The following is a 16836-nucleotide window of genomic DNA, read 5'->3' as shown; positions in this document are numbered from 1 at the left end:
TATAATGAATAAATCTTAGAACAGAAATGGTGGCACTCAATCATGGCAATCTTCCAGGTCATCGTTAGAAAGATTTTCGGACGCAAATTTAATCTTGAAGGATTGCAGGAAATTGACCCTTACCTATTTATATTTATGAATTAATTGGGATTCAGGTACCATAGTGTTTGTAACAGGAAAAAAAAAACGCTTTCGCCTGGGATTTTTCATGCAAACATTGTGAATGGTTCCCCCGACACTGATTCCTTTTTAACTTTCAATTTTTCTTAGACGCGGCAAACCCTGCTCATGACCAGAGACGTCGTCGAGATGCAGGTGCGATTCCTCTTAGCAACGCGTTCTATTTATTTCCAAAGCGTGTGGTCGGCGCCTTTGATTGCGTTTATTTTGTTCTTTTATTCACGTAATCTATCACTGGCAGCGTTTGTTTTGTCGCGTCTCACAACTAAATGTCCAAGCTGACTTTGTTTTGGCTGTTAGTGAACTACGCACAGCTCATGAAAGTATTTCGCCCAGAGTTCGCAAAAAAACGGAATACCCTGCAAAATTTGAATCCTTTATTTTATAACGAGACATTGGGCGCAAAAATAAAAACAAGTAAGATGGGCGCTGGCCGACATTACATTTGCAAGTATTGTATTTGTTTGACAAATTGTACACTACGGTCATTCTATAACAATCGATCAGTCGTTTTTTTCACAGTCTTACTATTCCTGCAGATATTCTTCAATTGTTATAGGTGCCACAGATTTTAATCTAACTACAACTTGACCCGTGTTGAACCCAAACTATGCGTGCATGGCAACCGTCACCCTACACACGGTTACTCAACGAATACCGTACTCTACAGTAGACATTTTTCGTCCTCCACCAAAAATAGAATGGTTTTATTTCATATTAGTTGTGTCTGTGTCAGTGTCGTATTTGATTTCACATGTTTGGTTCGATCTTGTTTATGGTGGACATTATTACTACGCGCATGTATTATTACCAATTTTATATGGCCGTGTGATCCACCGTATTTTTCAATGGTCGTTTTATAAATTTCTGAATGTATTTATTCTTATTTTAACATCATAAAAACAAAAATGATACACTTGTACATGAAACAGTAGGTAGTGAACTGTAAATGCGGGCGGTTGCGCTGTCAGGCGAGCGAGCGAGCGAGCGATTGCGTGAGCGGATACTTCCGGATTTGCCCGGTCGAAAAAAAAGCGGAAATTGCGCGGTCAAATTGAACAAAGCAAGCGAAAAAAAAGCGATCGAAATCCGGAAGCGGGCGGGAGGTTGGGCGAAATGAGTACTGTATTCTCTAAGACAGACCGGAAACGGAAACGAGACAAAAACAAAAGATGTTTCAAGTTAGCGTGGGGGCAATAACGTTGCTAAGTATTACCGTCAGGGAAAGCTATTGTTTAAGCTAGTCTGTGATTGGTTGCTGGCAATGTTTGGGGGAATTTGACCAGTTTGTGACGTAGGCTTGTCTTAGAGAATCCTCGTAATAACCTCGTATTATTACTATGATACAATCCTTTCATTGCATTTAAGTATGCTTTCATAGGTCATTAGGGGTCAAACATTTGAAATCAAAGGGGGGTGGCTGGAAGAGTGTGATCAGTGTAATTTGTTTTGTCTTATCTGTACAGGACTTTTCTTAAATGCGCCAACTGTTTTTCCCTGCAACACCTTGCATGCAATTCGTCTCTATCTCGGTTTTATCAAATCTTCCAGCCACCTCAGATAATTTCAAATGATCGCCCGGCTTACCAACCAATTAGTAACTGTAATATTACGGTATATTAGTCTTAAACGCACACGTGTTTCTCATACGATATGATGTCCTTACTCACTTCCGGTACACATACTACCGAGAAATCGACAATACTGAATCAGATAGTTCACGCTGTGAGATGTAATAATAGTTGTTCAATATTAGACTCACCCCAAAAATACTCTCGTTGCATTTTGTATAGTTAAAATTAGAAGCGAAATATACTCAAGCGAAGTACAACAAGACGCTTCTCACACGTGTCTGCAGGAGTAACTCGGAGCATGCGCGGTGACCTTACGCAGTTTCAGGAACTAACCAGTTAATACCACTGTTAAGAAGAAACACACATTTTAATTGAAAATGAAAAAGTTAGTAACTGATTCTATTACTTATATCAGTAAAAACCATTTCTTAAAAATAAATAATTTGATATTAATATTTATTGTACAATATTAACTGATGATAAATTTAAGCAATTTAATTGATAAATAATATTAACCCAACCAGGCGCGACACATTTACCGAAATCGTTTTAAATTTCTGTTTTTCTTGTTCCACAGTTCCGATTTCCCCACAAATGATGTGATGCTTATTTCTCATCACAATTTATTCGTTACGAATTGCGGTAGTTTCTTCTTTTTAACATTGAAAGACTGTGATACGAAAGGTCAACACAGGTCAAAGGTGAGAATGAGTAATCAGCTGGGATTCTACAATATGGTTTAAGGTTGACGTGTCTTTCCTGTGTTGTGACGAGTCAGCGGTAGGGTTTCCCTGACTTAAATGTAATACATGTGATCACTTCAGTTGAACGTATATCTCGGTCAATCAGACTGTCTTGATCTAAACGTGTTACTAGTCAAGCCGGTGGTGGTAGGTACCGTTTTTTTTTGTTTTTTTTATTGACAATTCCATGATTCGTTTCACCAGGTAATGCCATGATGGTTCTAGCATAACTGATGGAACTCCATGGTTATAGTATCTGCTGTTCTGTGGCTCTCTTAGTTTCGCTGTAGCCGATAAGGACATATTGTCCGTCATGGGGTGATCGCGCAACAACAAGAGCCACAGAACTGCAGCTGTCATTGTTCTGATGAAACTCGTAATACCATCCGTCTAGCAGTTCTGTAGCTCTCTTGGTTTCGCCGGTAGGGTTATTTCATCCGTTCACGGTCGTGTCATCACTCCCCGATGGAATAACCCTGTCGACGATTAAAAAAAAAGAAAAACTACGGCGAAACCAGGTGTACTATCACATGTACATCAGTAACAATATATGGTTTTAACTCTTATGTGTTTCTTTTAACTGTGTTTTTTTATTTTATCGTTAAAATGAATTGTTCCTTTATTAATATCACCACCAGCATTGAATTTCTCACTTACAATAGTAAAAAACAATTTGATGTTGTGGTACATTTTTGTATTGCACGTTTGTGAAAGCAAGTCTATGGGTGAAAACAATGGCTTTTTAAAATCACCAAATGTATCAGAAACAACTCAACTACCACTACAAAGATTAAATACAAACACAAGTAAAGCTACAGACAAATGGCTACCAATATATGCAAGCATACTGGAAAAATAATACTTATATTGATAGACAGATCTGACTTCTTTCACAGACTCACTCAAACGTGTACCTGTCATATTGTTAGCCAGATAGTGGAATTTCAATTGCCTATTGCACTGATTTCATACTGGTATATATTATCCGTCTTTCAGTTTACCGAATTGTTAATTATTAATTGTTTCCTTCATATGATGTATTTTTATCGCCTTGCAGAATATAGGAAAATGAAGTTCAGTATTATTTTGTGGTCTAGTTTGTATGTTTTATGTTTGGTATGTTTATTAACGGAAGTTACAAGTCATGCTGAGAATAAAGAGAATAGTGTACAGCAACAGATTAAACCAGAAAGTGGTAGTGGTGGTGAAAGAAGGAAAAATCACAATGCGATTATCATAGTTGAAGGTGATGATAATGATGATGATGATGATGATCATGTTACTATTCATGATGGAGAAGAAGAGGAATTGGAAGTGTTTTATCCAACAAAAGAATGGCAAGTTGTCAAAGAAGGTAAGCAAATCAAAAGGTAAGAGGCATTTTCAAGGGCGCCTTGTTTGTCTATTCTCAGAATAAAAGATGTACCAGGGGGTATATCTGAATTCAAGTGTTGATTAATTCTGAGGTTAGAATCGTTAGAATTAGAATCAGAATCTGGGTTTTTTAATCTGAGTTTGGAATCAGAATCTGAGGTTAGAACCAGAATCTGAGGTTGGAATTATTATTAGACTCTGAGGTTGGAATCAGAATCTGAGGTTGGAATCAGAATCTTGGGTTAGAATCAGAATTTGAGGTTGGAATCAGAATCTGGGGTTAGAATCAGGATCTGGGTTTTGGAATCAGAATCTTGAGTTTGGGATCAGAATCTGAGGTTAGAATCGAAAAAAGGGGTTAGAATCAGAATACGAGGTTAGAATTAGAATCTGGGGTTATAATCAGAATCTGGGGTTAGAATCAGGATCTGGGGTTAGAATCAGAATCTGAGTTTGGAAACTGAATCAGAATTTGATGTTGGAATCTTAGACTTGATCTTGGCCCTGGCTTCACACTGGATGTTAATAATAACCAATTTGAATATATGATATCTGTAGGTCAAGCAATCCCCGCTGGGTTGCATATCAAGATGAACTTACAAACTGGCATAAAAGAAGCTAAACTAATGGATGAAGATGACAAAGATGAAGGGAATAAAGATGACTTAAAATACTGGGAGGCAGGAGATCGGAGTGGTATGATCAACACTGACAAAAAATTCTTTACCAAAGAAGAACTGAAGGATGCATTGAAGAAATTTAAAGCAAATGAAGATGATGTCAAAGAAAAGGTATGTCATCACTATGGTTAATGTAATTTGGGATGCTGATTTGAGTTTCCTGGAGTTTCCTTATTTATTTTTTAATTTTTTTTTAAATCCTGTTTTTTAAGTACGTACAGCCATGGTATATATTTAGTCAACTTTTTATCATGCACAAATGCTGGTTGTGTATAAGCCTCTCAAAAAATAAAAAAATGCATGATGATCACCCCAACCCCGCCAACAAAGTTATTGAAATACAACTCCTGAATTTATAATCTCTGTGTAAAATTGCATAAAAGTGTCATTTCTCAGTTGGTACAAAGACAAATCTAAACAACTAGAAAACTAATAAATTCATTATCAATTATTATCTGTCGGGGGGGGGGGGGGGTCGTGTGACACTGGATAATTTTATAGAGCCACTGTTAAAATCCATGGCTATATTGAAATTTTCATATGAAGTTTTTACTCTGGCTTGTATTTTTACATGCAACTTTAAAACTGATGTCAGCTACACACTATTTATGTTTTCAGGACAAGGAAATAAAAAATAAATTTCGAAGCTATGAAGAACTGAAGAAAGATTTTGAAGACATGAACTATAATGTAGAAAGTGACGTTGATGTTATGATGAGATTAATTAGTAAATATCAACAAAGTGGAGTTACCATGGAAGAAAAACAACTTATACTAAACGATTTGGAGTATTATGTACATCAGGTATGGTGACTGAATTTATTTTTATTTCGCACTACAGACAGAAAGAGGGTTAGGGTTGGGGTAGCTTGTGAAGGATTTAGAAGTTAAAGGTATGCAACTGTCATAACCATGTACAGTTATAGGCGATGATGGTGGATCTTATGAGAAGCGAACACTCACAGGCATTTGAAAGCGTTTCCATTCGGTGTGCAGCAATCAAATGGAGTTTTAACCCACAGTGTCACATGGTTACTTGGAAACTTTTGATTGCGTGAACAGAAATAAGCGAGATTATCACTGCATTAAAAATCACTAAACACATGTATTACATACTTTAACAAATGACACAACCAGTCTCACTAATTTGAATTAGGATTTCCAGAAATCAAATCGCATTTTACGTGATTTCTTTTTCTCTCATGAATCTTTGTTAATAATAATCTAATATTTTTTATTGATTATGACTAAAATATATTAGAAAATTATTGATTTCATAAAAATGTTACTACCGGTAATTTCACTTCATTGCTCAAAGTACCATGTGTTACATTGTAGATTGACAATGCGAGAGACTTGGCAACGATCGGTGGACTAGAAATAATCATTAAAGGATTGAATGATACTGAAGAAATAATACGACGAGAATGTGCGTTTGTTTTAGGATCAGCCGTCCAAAGGTAATTTACAGTTCCATATTTAATCAGGAAAATGAAGTTGGCGTTTAAGCCTCTGCATATTTTTTTAAACATTTTTCAATCAATATTATGTGCACCTTACTTTGACAACATTCCGAGTTCACACTTTTCAACCTAGGGTGAGACTTCCCAGTTCTTTATTGTTTTGTAATTTTTATTTAAATTTGTTTTTAACCTTTTAATTATTAAAAAAAATTATAATGTATGTATGAATGAAAAAAACAAAAATTGAAAAATATAAATGCATAATTTAATGAATAATAAAAAAAAACACGAAGAAACCCCGATATGTGATTTTAATATGATTGTTTACCATGATATAAAAGCTTGTGTTTATTTTTATTTTCAGTAATCCAAAAGTTCAAGTGCAAGCCGTTGAGGGAGGGGCGATACATCTGCTGTTGCATTTACTCTCTAGTAACCAACCAATAGGAGTGCAGAAAAAAGCAATATATGCGTTGTCTTCACTTATCAGGCAATTCCCATATGCGCAGAACAAATTTTTGCAACTTGGAGGACTGAGCATTTTCTCTTCATTGTTCAAACAAAGTGATATATCTGTGTTACCGTTGAAGCTGAAAGTCATAACATTGTTACATGATTTGCTCGCAGAACAGGTACGTAGATTGAAAGCCACTACACTGACGTCAGCAAAGAACGGATTATTAGTCCCCTTTCGGACGAAGTCCGAAAACGGGGACTTATAATTCGGTCTCTGTCCATCCGTTCGTTCGTCTGGAGTCATATTTCAGAATCCTTTGGACCGATTCCATTCATTCTTTGCATTTGCCTAGCACTTTATGTGGGACATATGCACATGCAGTGGTTTAGCGATTCGATTAAAAATGGTCGACTGGCAGCCATCTTGTTTTTCGGAAATATTGTATTTTGGACATGCTTGGTACATAGATTATACATGTTAGGATACATGTCCATGACAATTTCTTTTGCAATTGGATCAAAGATGGCCAACTATCAGGCATCTTGTTTTTGTTTTTTTAAATATGGTATCTTGGACATGCTTTGTCAGTTTACATTCAAATTTGGCAGATACTTTATACATGTTATGATACATGTCCATGACAATTTGTTTCAAAATTGGATCAAGGATGGCCGATTGACAGCCATCTGACTTTTTGGCCTTATTACTATATTTCCAAGATTTATGTAATAATAATAATCATCTTTATTGTTATCGTATCCTCTATGGGACTTTGATTGAAGAATACAATAAAGGTATAGCAATGAAAAAAAAAAAAATTAAATGAGATTAAAAGAGTATAAAACAAAGGTATTAATAAAATATAATAAATGAAAGTAAATGTTTTTTATTCATTTTGAGGCAGCTGGTAGTACTTTTTTCAGGTTGTTCTCCCTGATTTTAAAACAATCATCTATGTACTTAGCAATTTGAGGAGCTAATTTTTTACTACCATTGTTTAGTATTGCAACTATTTTTTCTTTGTCAGGAAGTTTTGGAGGTAGCATCAAATTTTTGAGAAGCTCATTTCTTTCTTTTTTATAGAGACCGCATTTAAGAAGGAAGTGCTCTTCATTTTCTATTTGGTTTAATTGACAAAACTGACATTTTCTTTTTGAAATGTCAATGTTTTTATGTCTTCCAGTTTCTATTCCTATGTACCATTTTCATTTGTATTTGACACATACATCATACATATCAGTGTGTTTCATAATCAGATCAAAGATGGCTGAATAACGACTGTTTTTATTTTTGGCCATATTACTATATCTCTGTCACAACTGTATCATTTCCATTGAAATTTAGCATGTCATAAATGGATACATGTACATTTCAATTTGCAATTTGATCAAATATGGCCGACTGGCGGTCATCTTGTTTGTTTGAAATGTGATAACTTGGACATGCTTTAACTTGTGATCTATGTTTTTCTTTCCTATGTCTTAAACCAGAGGGGTCGTCACGCAACATGTGTTCTAATTTGATGTAAATAAACAATCTGTTGTATACGCCACTTGGGACTCAAGTTTCAAGGACTGTGCTCGTGACAACCCCTCCACTTTAATATGACAAGCACAAAGATAACTTTCAAAAATTTAACGGGGACTGTATCATTTTCAATGACTTGTTTTTATAAATACATTTTTAACAACTTATAAACACCCCCTCATTTAATTCGCAAATGAGATAATGAGATCGGCTAGGAAGGCTCCCCCTTCCATTTCACAAAGCATCAATCAGACATAAATTACAATGTCAATGCACATGCTCATACAATACCTACTGTATTATTGTATAAATAATTTATACATGCTTTAGCCGACTTCAGTGTACATGTGAACTAACTGTATTATATATAAATTCAAATGCGAAAACCAGATTTGAGTCAAATCAGACATATAGAGTACTTTTTCACTAGACTTGGAGCTAGACTTAATTACTATATTTAAATTGTCATAATTAATGACATCATAACATCATAATTGAACAACATAGAAGACTCTAAGTGATTAAATCTAATGTGATGAGCTGGTTTTTTTCTAGAAAAAAAATGCAAAAAGAGCCTCAGAACTGTAATTCAGCGGCGCCACCAAGTGGGGGAGATAGGGTTCTCCCTACCAGGGTGTGGAGTTTTTGATAATTCTAAGTGAAAATGAGGCATTCTATGGCTTCCTTGGGGCCAAAATTACTATTAGAAAGACTGTGGCCACATGTGATCCCTGGTCAATCAGAATTTTATGGTTGCCAGACGATTTGCTGCCCAGGGTAAAGGGGCGCATGGCCATGACATAAGGGCGCTGTGCCCCTGTTCCCTTGTTTATAAAAATCCCTGTGATGAGTACTTTTCAGTTTGCGGCTAAATTTGTTTTTTTTTTTGATATCATGAATGATAATGATGGTTACTTTTCAACATTTTGCAAAAAAGCACAATGTTACACAATATTTGCTTTATGAGAAGTGTATGACATAGATATGTCTATACTCAAACTACCTTAAGTCATATTTTAATAATCTCGTGTGTAATACTGTATCTATTACATTAGGAGTGTTAATGTAAATGACAGATGTGTCAAATAAGTGATATTATAATAAATACAATATTTGATTTGAGTGCACCTCTATCAGAGATTCACATGAATTTGTGTAAGAAGTGACAGAATTGATAGTGGTTAATACTATGCAGATACAAGAACACCGTAATTTATTTGAGGAATTATACCAGTAGAATAGCCAAAAACTCAGCAAATCATTTAGAGGAATTACATAAACAGTATAGTAAACAACCTAACAAATCAATTGGAGGAATTATACCAGTAGTATAGTAAACAACCTAACAAATCAATTGGAGGAATTATACCAGTAGTATAGTAAACAACCTAACAAATCAATTGGAGGAATTATACCAGTAGTATAGTAAACAACCTAACAAATCAATTGAAGAAATTATATCAGAAGTATAGCAAACAACCTAACAAATCAATTGGAGGAATTATATCAGAAGTATAGTAAACAACCTAACAAATCAATTGGAGGAATTATACCAGTAGTATAGTAAACAACCTAACAAATCAATTGAAGAAATTATATCAGAAGTATAGCAAACAACCTAACAAATCAATTGGAGGAATTATATCAGTAGTATAGTAAACAACCTAACAAATCAATTGAAGAAATTATATCAGAAGTATAGCAAACAACCTAACAAATCAATTGGAGGAATTATATCAGTAGTATAGTAAACCACCTAACAAATCAATTGGAGGAATTATATCAGTAGTATAGCAAACAACCTAACAAATCAATTGGAGGAATTATATCAGTAGTATAGCAAACAACCTAACAAATCAATTGGAGGAATTATATCAGTAGTATAGCAAAGAACCTAACAAATCAGTTGGAGAAATTATATCAGTAGTATAGCAAAGAACCTAACAAATCAATTGGAGAAATTATATCAGTAGTTCAGCAAACAACCTAACAAATCAATTGGAGGAATTATATCAGTAGTATAGTAAACAACCTAACAAATCAATTGGAGAAATTATATCAGTAGTATAGCAAACAACCTAACAAATCAATTGGAGGAATTATATCAGTAGTATAGCAAACAACCTAACAAATCAATTGGAGGAATTATACCAGTAGTATAGCAAACAACCTAAGAAATCAATTGGAGGAATTATACCAGTAATATAGCAAACAACCTAACAAATCAATTGGAGGAATTATACCAGTAGTATAGCAAACAACCTAAGAAATCAATTGGAGGAATTATACCAGTAATATATCAAACAACCTAACAAATCAATTGGAGAAATTATATCAGTAGTATAGCAAACAACCTAACAAATCAATTGGAGGAATTATATCAGTAGTTCAGCAAACAACCTAACAAATCAATTGTAGGAATTATATCAGTAGTATAGCAAACAACCTAACAAATCAATTGGAGGAATTATATCAGTAGTATAGCAAACAACCTAACAAATCAATTGGAGGAATTATATCAGTAGTATAGCAAACAACCTAACAACTCAATTGGAGGAATTATATCAGTAGTATAGCAAACAACCTAACAAATCAATTGGATGAAATTATATCAGTTGTTGTGTCGTCACCGGAAGCACTGTCCCAGCACAAACCTGTGTCATATGACGCCTTACTAGCCGATTTTGGCTAAAATTCCGCTCCGCCGCCTCTTTACAACAGTGTTTATATGCGGAACTTGATATTGCTTTTTACAATTTGGGTTGCCTTTGAATCACATATTTTAGTGAAACATTGTTTATAGAGTGAAATATTAGTGTCATACATAATTCAATCTTTGAAACAATAGAAACGAACATATAATAACGATAATCAAATTTGTGTTTGAAGTTCGAAAGTAGTTGCGTTATTTCCGGTTTCAACTGGTTCGAAAATAGAACGTCCTTGAGCGCAATAAAATCACGCGTAGAACTCCATCCGAACCAGACTCTAGCAGCGTAAACTTATTGCAATTTGGGCAATTTGGGCCCAGTTTGTTCTTACAAGTTTTCTAAGTTTCATTTATTATTATTTAGTAAACAGGTCTCTGAAACGATTTAATATATCCGTAAAATACGTGGCAATCGACGATTGACTTCGAAACATTCAAAATTTCGAACAAACTCCCGGCACACCTTGCGCGATATGCGTCAGATCGGTGTAGAAGACGCCGAACTGCAGCGTCAATGTATATCAGTAGTATAGCAAACAACCTAACAAATCAATTGGAGAAATTATATCAGTAGTATAGCAAACAACCTAACAAATCAATTGGAGGAATTATATCAGTAGTATAGCAAACAACCTAACAAATTAATTGGACGAAATTATATCAGTAGTATAGCAAACAATCAATCTCCCCAGGCAGAGTTATATTACGAATATATCTCTGCCACCACGTGATCTTATGCTTGTCGTTGATTGGTCGATGTGTCACAGTGGTACTACTTTCAAAGACACGCACCAAAACATTGCAATGCAGGTGTTCGATTTTCGAACACAACATAAGTGTGCACATTGTTTGTAGATTCTGGCTGTGGCAATAGAACGTGTTCGCTGTCAATACCACGAAGTGCTTTCCTTTCTTCATAATATGTCTTCGTCTAGCGATCGACAGGGCCGTCAGCTTGATGAACCGAGTAACACCTTAGTAACCGTTATTCCGCGATGAAATTATTTTCTTTTGTAAATTATAACTATTTCACCGTTTTCAGTGTGTTTATGAAAAAATCATTATCAGCTATCGACGAAATAATTTAAAACTTGTTTTCAAGTAGGAATAAATCAACACGAAAGCCATCTAATAACAAAAATACGCAAATGATACGCGTAGTAAAAGTCTTGTGGTGTTTCACCACAAAATGGCGGTATGTGGTGGCAGAGATACTTTCGGTGATCTAACCGCAAGGAACTCTGGAAGGAGAATGGCAAACAACCTAACAAATCAATTGGAGGAATTATATCAGTAGTATAGCAAACAACCTAACAAATCAATTGGAGGAATTATATCAGTAGTATAGCAAACAACCTAACAAATCAATTGGAGGAATTATATCAAGAACGAACAATCAAAACAAGTTGGATATAAAAAAAAATCTATAAAAGACATTCTGTCCCACCATGTCAAACTTTTGTGACATTTCGTGTTAGAAGCAACCTTTATGTCATCACAATTTTAGAATCATTTGTCATGGTTTTATCTGTTTACCAATACCATGGTCTGAAATGTCAGGAATGGTAATACAACTTTATAGATTTTCATAGAGTATTTTGCTAGAAAGCAATATAACATTTATAACATTGACTTTTGATTCCCTTCACACGTTAGTGATTAATACTGATGAATATTTTCAAATAAAAATGTTTATGAATTATTTTTATTTATATGTCACATAGGGATATTTTTTTTCTTTCTGGTTCTGACGAATTCAACTTTCATGATATCAACCCTCATTTTAATTATACAACAACTAATTATATTTTGATTTGGCTACAACAAATTACTGTCACTTTCACCATAAATCATCGTCCGCCTGCACGGTGTTGTTTCGTTCGGATATTCCTCCCTCTACAACACCGTGCGGTAATTCTATTCATAACCGTGTATGTCAAGTGGTTGTGCGATAGAAAGTTTACCGACCAATAGAAAGCTTTGTTACAATGACTGCCAGAAACGGCTGGAGCTTTGCATTCCTCCATGGTTGCAGTGACATCATGAACTTTGAGGTATAACACCTACTCTTCTATAGTACCCAACAGTGGTGACAACACTATTACCACGCTAGACAGTCGCAATGCCGGTAAAGCATAATAACATAAGGATTTACTATTTCCAGTGCGACTAAAAACGAGCACATCAGACACGGCACTAAGTATAGTTTGAATAGCTTTAGTCTGAATATCAGTGAGTTGCATGATGTATGAATATCGTCGCTGTATTGCCTTGACATCCAAGCCAACACAGCTTCCACTGTGCGCAGCGAAATTTATTCTTGAGTCAGACATTTTCACCGCCTGGCAATCATCATGGTGAAAACAAAGTCCGATAAATTCTAAGAAAACGGTGTTTTGGGATGGTCGTTGACACCTCTGAACAGTGTAACAAGATTACCCCTACATATGCAACATATTTAAATTTGATATATTGAAGATAATATTTGGTAATCGTAGTCCTAAATAACTATTAAAAATAGCTAGACGTTTCGAGCAATGGCTCTTTATAGATAGCATAGAAGCAAGTGTGATAACGTAGAGGTAGGTTTTTTTTTTTTTTTTTTTATATTTAAATTTGGTTGTTTAGGATTTCTTCAAAGTTTAGGTCATGCTGTTTTCTCAATTTAGTCATTTTCACCGGCTTTTCGACCGGTACTTCGCAGCAGCTCGCGCAGAGCCCATAGAAATACATGGCAGAGTGGAGCGCGTGGGGCATCTCGTGATGAATTTGATAGCTTGGCCAAGCGCGTTGAAGAAAGAAGCAATATGATTGGCTGTTGGTAAATTAATTCTAAACTGTGAGGGCATTGTCACATACACATATTCCTAATGAAATACTTCAAGGTGATAGCGGAGTGCTTCGCCGGAACATTCACCGTGAAAATTCAAGATGCCATAAATGGCAGCAACTAATTTCAAACCTGGGATTATTTGAAAAAATAATGCACAGAAAAAGGTGAATTGAACACCAGGAAAACATTTCGTAGACAGAACAAGTCTGTTAACTTGTGAAATTCTAATATGTTTAGATGGAACAGATCTGATAACTTGTAAAATATTTTTTTTACACAGAACAAGTCTGTTAACTTGTTAAAAAAATGTTTGACTCAGTCTACTAATATTATTTAAAAAAAAAGATATTTGACATTATTTATTTGTTTTTTTGTTACAGAGAAATGTGATGGACTCTTTAATTAATGACAGCGTCAACCAAGAAAGAATGCGGCAATATAACGAGTAGGTTAAATGAATATTTATACTTTTTATCAACAGACCTTACAACAGAAAAGACAAAGTAATAAAGGAATACAACTGTAGAGGGCGCCATAAATAAATGTTATTGTTTGAAACAATGTGCCTGTTTGATTAAGCAAAATTGGGACTGGGTAACTTTCTTATTAATAGAAATTAATTGTTTAGACAATACAATTTTATGACCCTAACAGGGATTTTATGAACTGTTTTGAAGTAAGTCAAATTTAACTGTTATGAAATGAGCATGTACAATGTGCAGTGAGTTACACATATTTCAATTTCTCTATATTACAGAGTTTTACTTCTACCTGCCATGCTAGAACAAGGTTGGTGTGAGCTGATACCAACGCTTTTACAGGTACCGGAACATGACGGTAGAGAGAAAGTACTGCAAGCGATGGAAATAATGCTGGACTCATGTAGGAAAGAGTACACAAATCAATCTCTTATTGAACAGTTAAGAACATTACAAAGCGAATATGAGAAACTAGCGATGGAAGAAGTGACAGAAAATAGTGATGATTTTTATTTTACTGGTATTAAGGACCTGATTGTGAACGTTTTAGATGAACTACATATGCATGGACATTCGGAACTTTAAGATAGATGCCAAGTGTGGTGGTGAACCAACTCACTTATTTGCACCAGTATGTGTAATTGTCTCATGATTTCATGTGAAAACTTTGATCTGTATCACATGTCGCCATAGTTACATATTTTTTTTTATTATTATAGATGAACATCTGAGCTGAAATCTTTTATTTTGATGGAATTTGAAATTCACTTGTACTTGTCTAATAATCCAGACGTTTTTAACAGTGTACATACTTATGGATATGTAATCACATTCTAAATGCGCATATATTACTTCTTCTGACTACATTTTGTCAAGTGTCAAACATGGAAATGTCAATTTAATTATAGATATATTAGGTTATTTTATTATTTTAATTTTTTCATGCATACAAAATCATCACATTTTTGTTCTATTTATTTATTTCAACTTTTTGATATGATGGGATTTTTGTGTTTTTTTTTTTTTAAGAAAATAGAAAACAATTTAATTGATTAAACAATAAAAGAGAGCGGATTCAGTCTTTGGCGGCAGTCCATTGATATATTTTGATTGTATATATTTCATGGAAGTAATAAACTTATTGTTTTTGTATGTAAATTTATAATATATTATATTATGAAGAATATTTCTGGTCTCTATGGCTCCTTGCTGAGTTGTGGGAGTATGGAACATCCAGTAGCCTGAAAAACCACAAAATACGCTTTCTGTTGTATAAAGTAGACATTTCTCAAGTACTAGCATTAACTCTTGAACAGCGCCCTCGTGAAATACTAATATTGCCTATAGATGGCAGTATACTGAGAGATTCATGTTACGTTAGAACCCCGGGTTAAGATCCTTGCCCTCACTATCAGGTTTCTCTGGGAATTTTCATGTTAGCTCTAAAATATACGATCTAACAGATTTCGCCCTTTAGACAAACCTTACTAAGGTTAAACCACATGGGCCTTGTTACTATATACAAGGCAGACAGGAAGCACTTAATGTGGCGGGATGACACTCTTTCTGACCAGTGACGTCACGAAGTCAGATTCGATGACATTTAATAGTAAATAGACGTTTACATTCGAGAATATAGCACATAATATAATTAATAAAGCGCTATTTTAATTCTTGAAAACCACTGATGTAGCTCAATTTGAAGGGGAAAACACAAATTTGCCGATTTACAACATTGATGGCGCCCTAATTAGATTGAATTATGGGCGTGTCCGAAGCGCGCAAGAGTTTAACAAATAGTTAGAATAGCTACCGGGAATGCTCCCAGTTCGATCAACCCTATTAAAAATTATTTTAAAATACTTTCGTTCCTATTCCAACTAAACATAAGTCCTCAACATTCTGTCATTACGCAAAACGGATAATTTATATTTACTATTTTAAAATGTCGCGTTCTTCAAGTTTGTTTAAGTTTGTGACCTGTTTAGCAGGCCATCACATGAAAATGGTGTTTTATTAATAATATTATTTAGTAAAATTGCATCTTCACAATTCAATTGAAGCAGACCATGAAAAAATGTTACCATAACACCGGGCATGCAAGTTTAAATTTTACCATTCGGACTGGAATTTTACCCGCCGGGCGTATCGTAACGGGCCCGGTGGGCAGTGGACAGGCGGGAGCGCTGCTGCCATGCCACACCAGCTGCCTCCGTCTGTTTTCTTCACTACCGAAAAATAGAGCGAAGCGGAGAAAACAAACAGAGCCAGCTGAGTACTACTGTGCCAACAGTCGCATATTCCTTGCTACAAGTTGTTTTATTCGGGTGGCAAATAAAGTGAAATATTATAGTACCGGGTAATTTAAAGCGCAGTGGTCGTCGCGCAGCGCGTGTTCGAATTTCATGTAAATATACCCAATGTATTTTACACGCGTTGTATACGTCGCTATGAGTCCCATATCGAACAGGACGCGGCACGACGACTGCCGCCCTTTAAAATACTCTGTCTCTTACAATCTGCACCGACTCGGACCCACTGTTTAGGTAGAGAGCTGTATTTCCTTCATTTCTGCATAAATAAAACGAAGTACACTGAAAATTGGCGTACATCTCCTATTGAAATAAACATTTTTCTGGTCTTTCCATAGCAGGGAAATATCTGGAATGTCTTACAATTTATAAGCCTATACATTTGTAGGAAGCAAAGCGCCTGATTTTTTTTTTTTTTTTTTTTTTGCGCGTTGTGTTTGTTTTTAGGGTCGCGTGACTTAAAATAAATCAACAAGACGAAACGTTGCCATAAAATGAAGGAGT

At 35.0% G+C, this 16836-nt stretch overlaps 2 protein-coding genes across 2 annotated transcripts in view; one reads left to right on the top strand and one right to left on the bottom strand.

Moving 5' to 3' along the window:
• The window catches only part of LOC100370815 (nucleoplasmin-like protein ANO39), a 31062-nt gene extending 28999 nt beyond the window's left edge, over window positions 1-2063 (bottom strand). The window contains exon 1 of the mRNA XM_002737082.4: window positions 1943-2063. Within this exon, the coding sequence (XP_002737128.2) occupies window positions 1943-1964 (22 nt within the window). The 5' untranslated portion in view covers window positions 1965-2063. The remainder of the gene's footprint in view (window positions 1-1942) is intronic.
• Window positions 2064-2438: 375 nt separating this feature from the next.
• On the top strand, window positions 2439-15178 carry LOC100370668 (nucleotide exchange factor SIL1-like). The gene is made up of 8 exons (XM_002737081.4): window positions 2439-2644; window positions 3555-3851; window positions 4430-4662; window positions 5170-5355; window positions 5890-6011; window positions 6379-6646; window positions 13922-13986; window positions 14299-15178. The coding sequence occupies exons 2-8, from the start codon at window positions 3566-3568 to the stop codon at window positions 14603-14605; spliced, it is 1467 nt and encodes a 488-aa protein (XP_002737127.1). The 5' UTR covers window positions 2439-2644; window positions 3555-3565; the 3' UTR covers window positions 14606-15178.
• Window positions 15179-16836: the final 1658 nt, after the last annotated feature.

The sequence above is a fragment of the Saccoglossus kowalevskii genome, chromosome 10 (assembly GCF_978046115.1).
Source record: "Saccoglossus kowalevskii chromosome 10, keSacKowa6.1, whole genome shotgun sequence".
In the NCBI taxonomy this organism is placed as follows: domain Eukaryota; kingdom Metazoa; phylum Hemichordata; class Enteropneusta; family Harrimaniidae; genus Saccoglossus; species Saccoglossus kowalevskii.
Note: the sequence above shows the minus strand (reverse complement) of the source record. Positions and strands in the feature narration are given on the sequence as shown.

Coding starts and splice junctions, on each gene's coding strand:
- LOC100370668 (XM_002737081.4), top strand. CDS start 3,566: ATGAAGTTCAGTATTATTTTGTGGTCTAGTTTGTATGTTTTATGTTTG. Junction 3,852..4,429: donor ATGGCAAGTTGTCAAAGAAG/GTAAGCAAATCA, acceptor TGATATCTGTAG/GTCAAGCAATCCCCGCTGGG. Junction 4,663..5,169: donor AAGATGATGTCAAAGAAAAG/GTATGTCATCAC, acceptor TTATGTTTTCAG/GACAAGGAAATAAAAAATAA.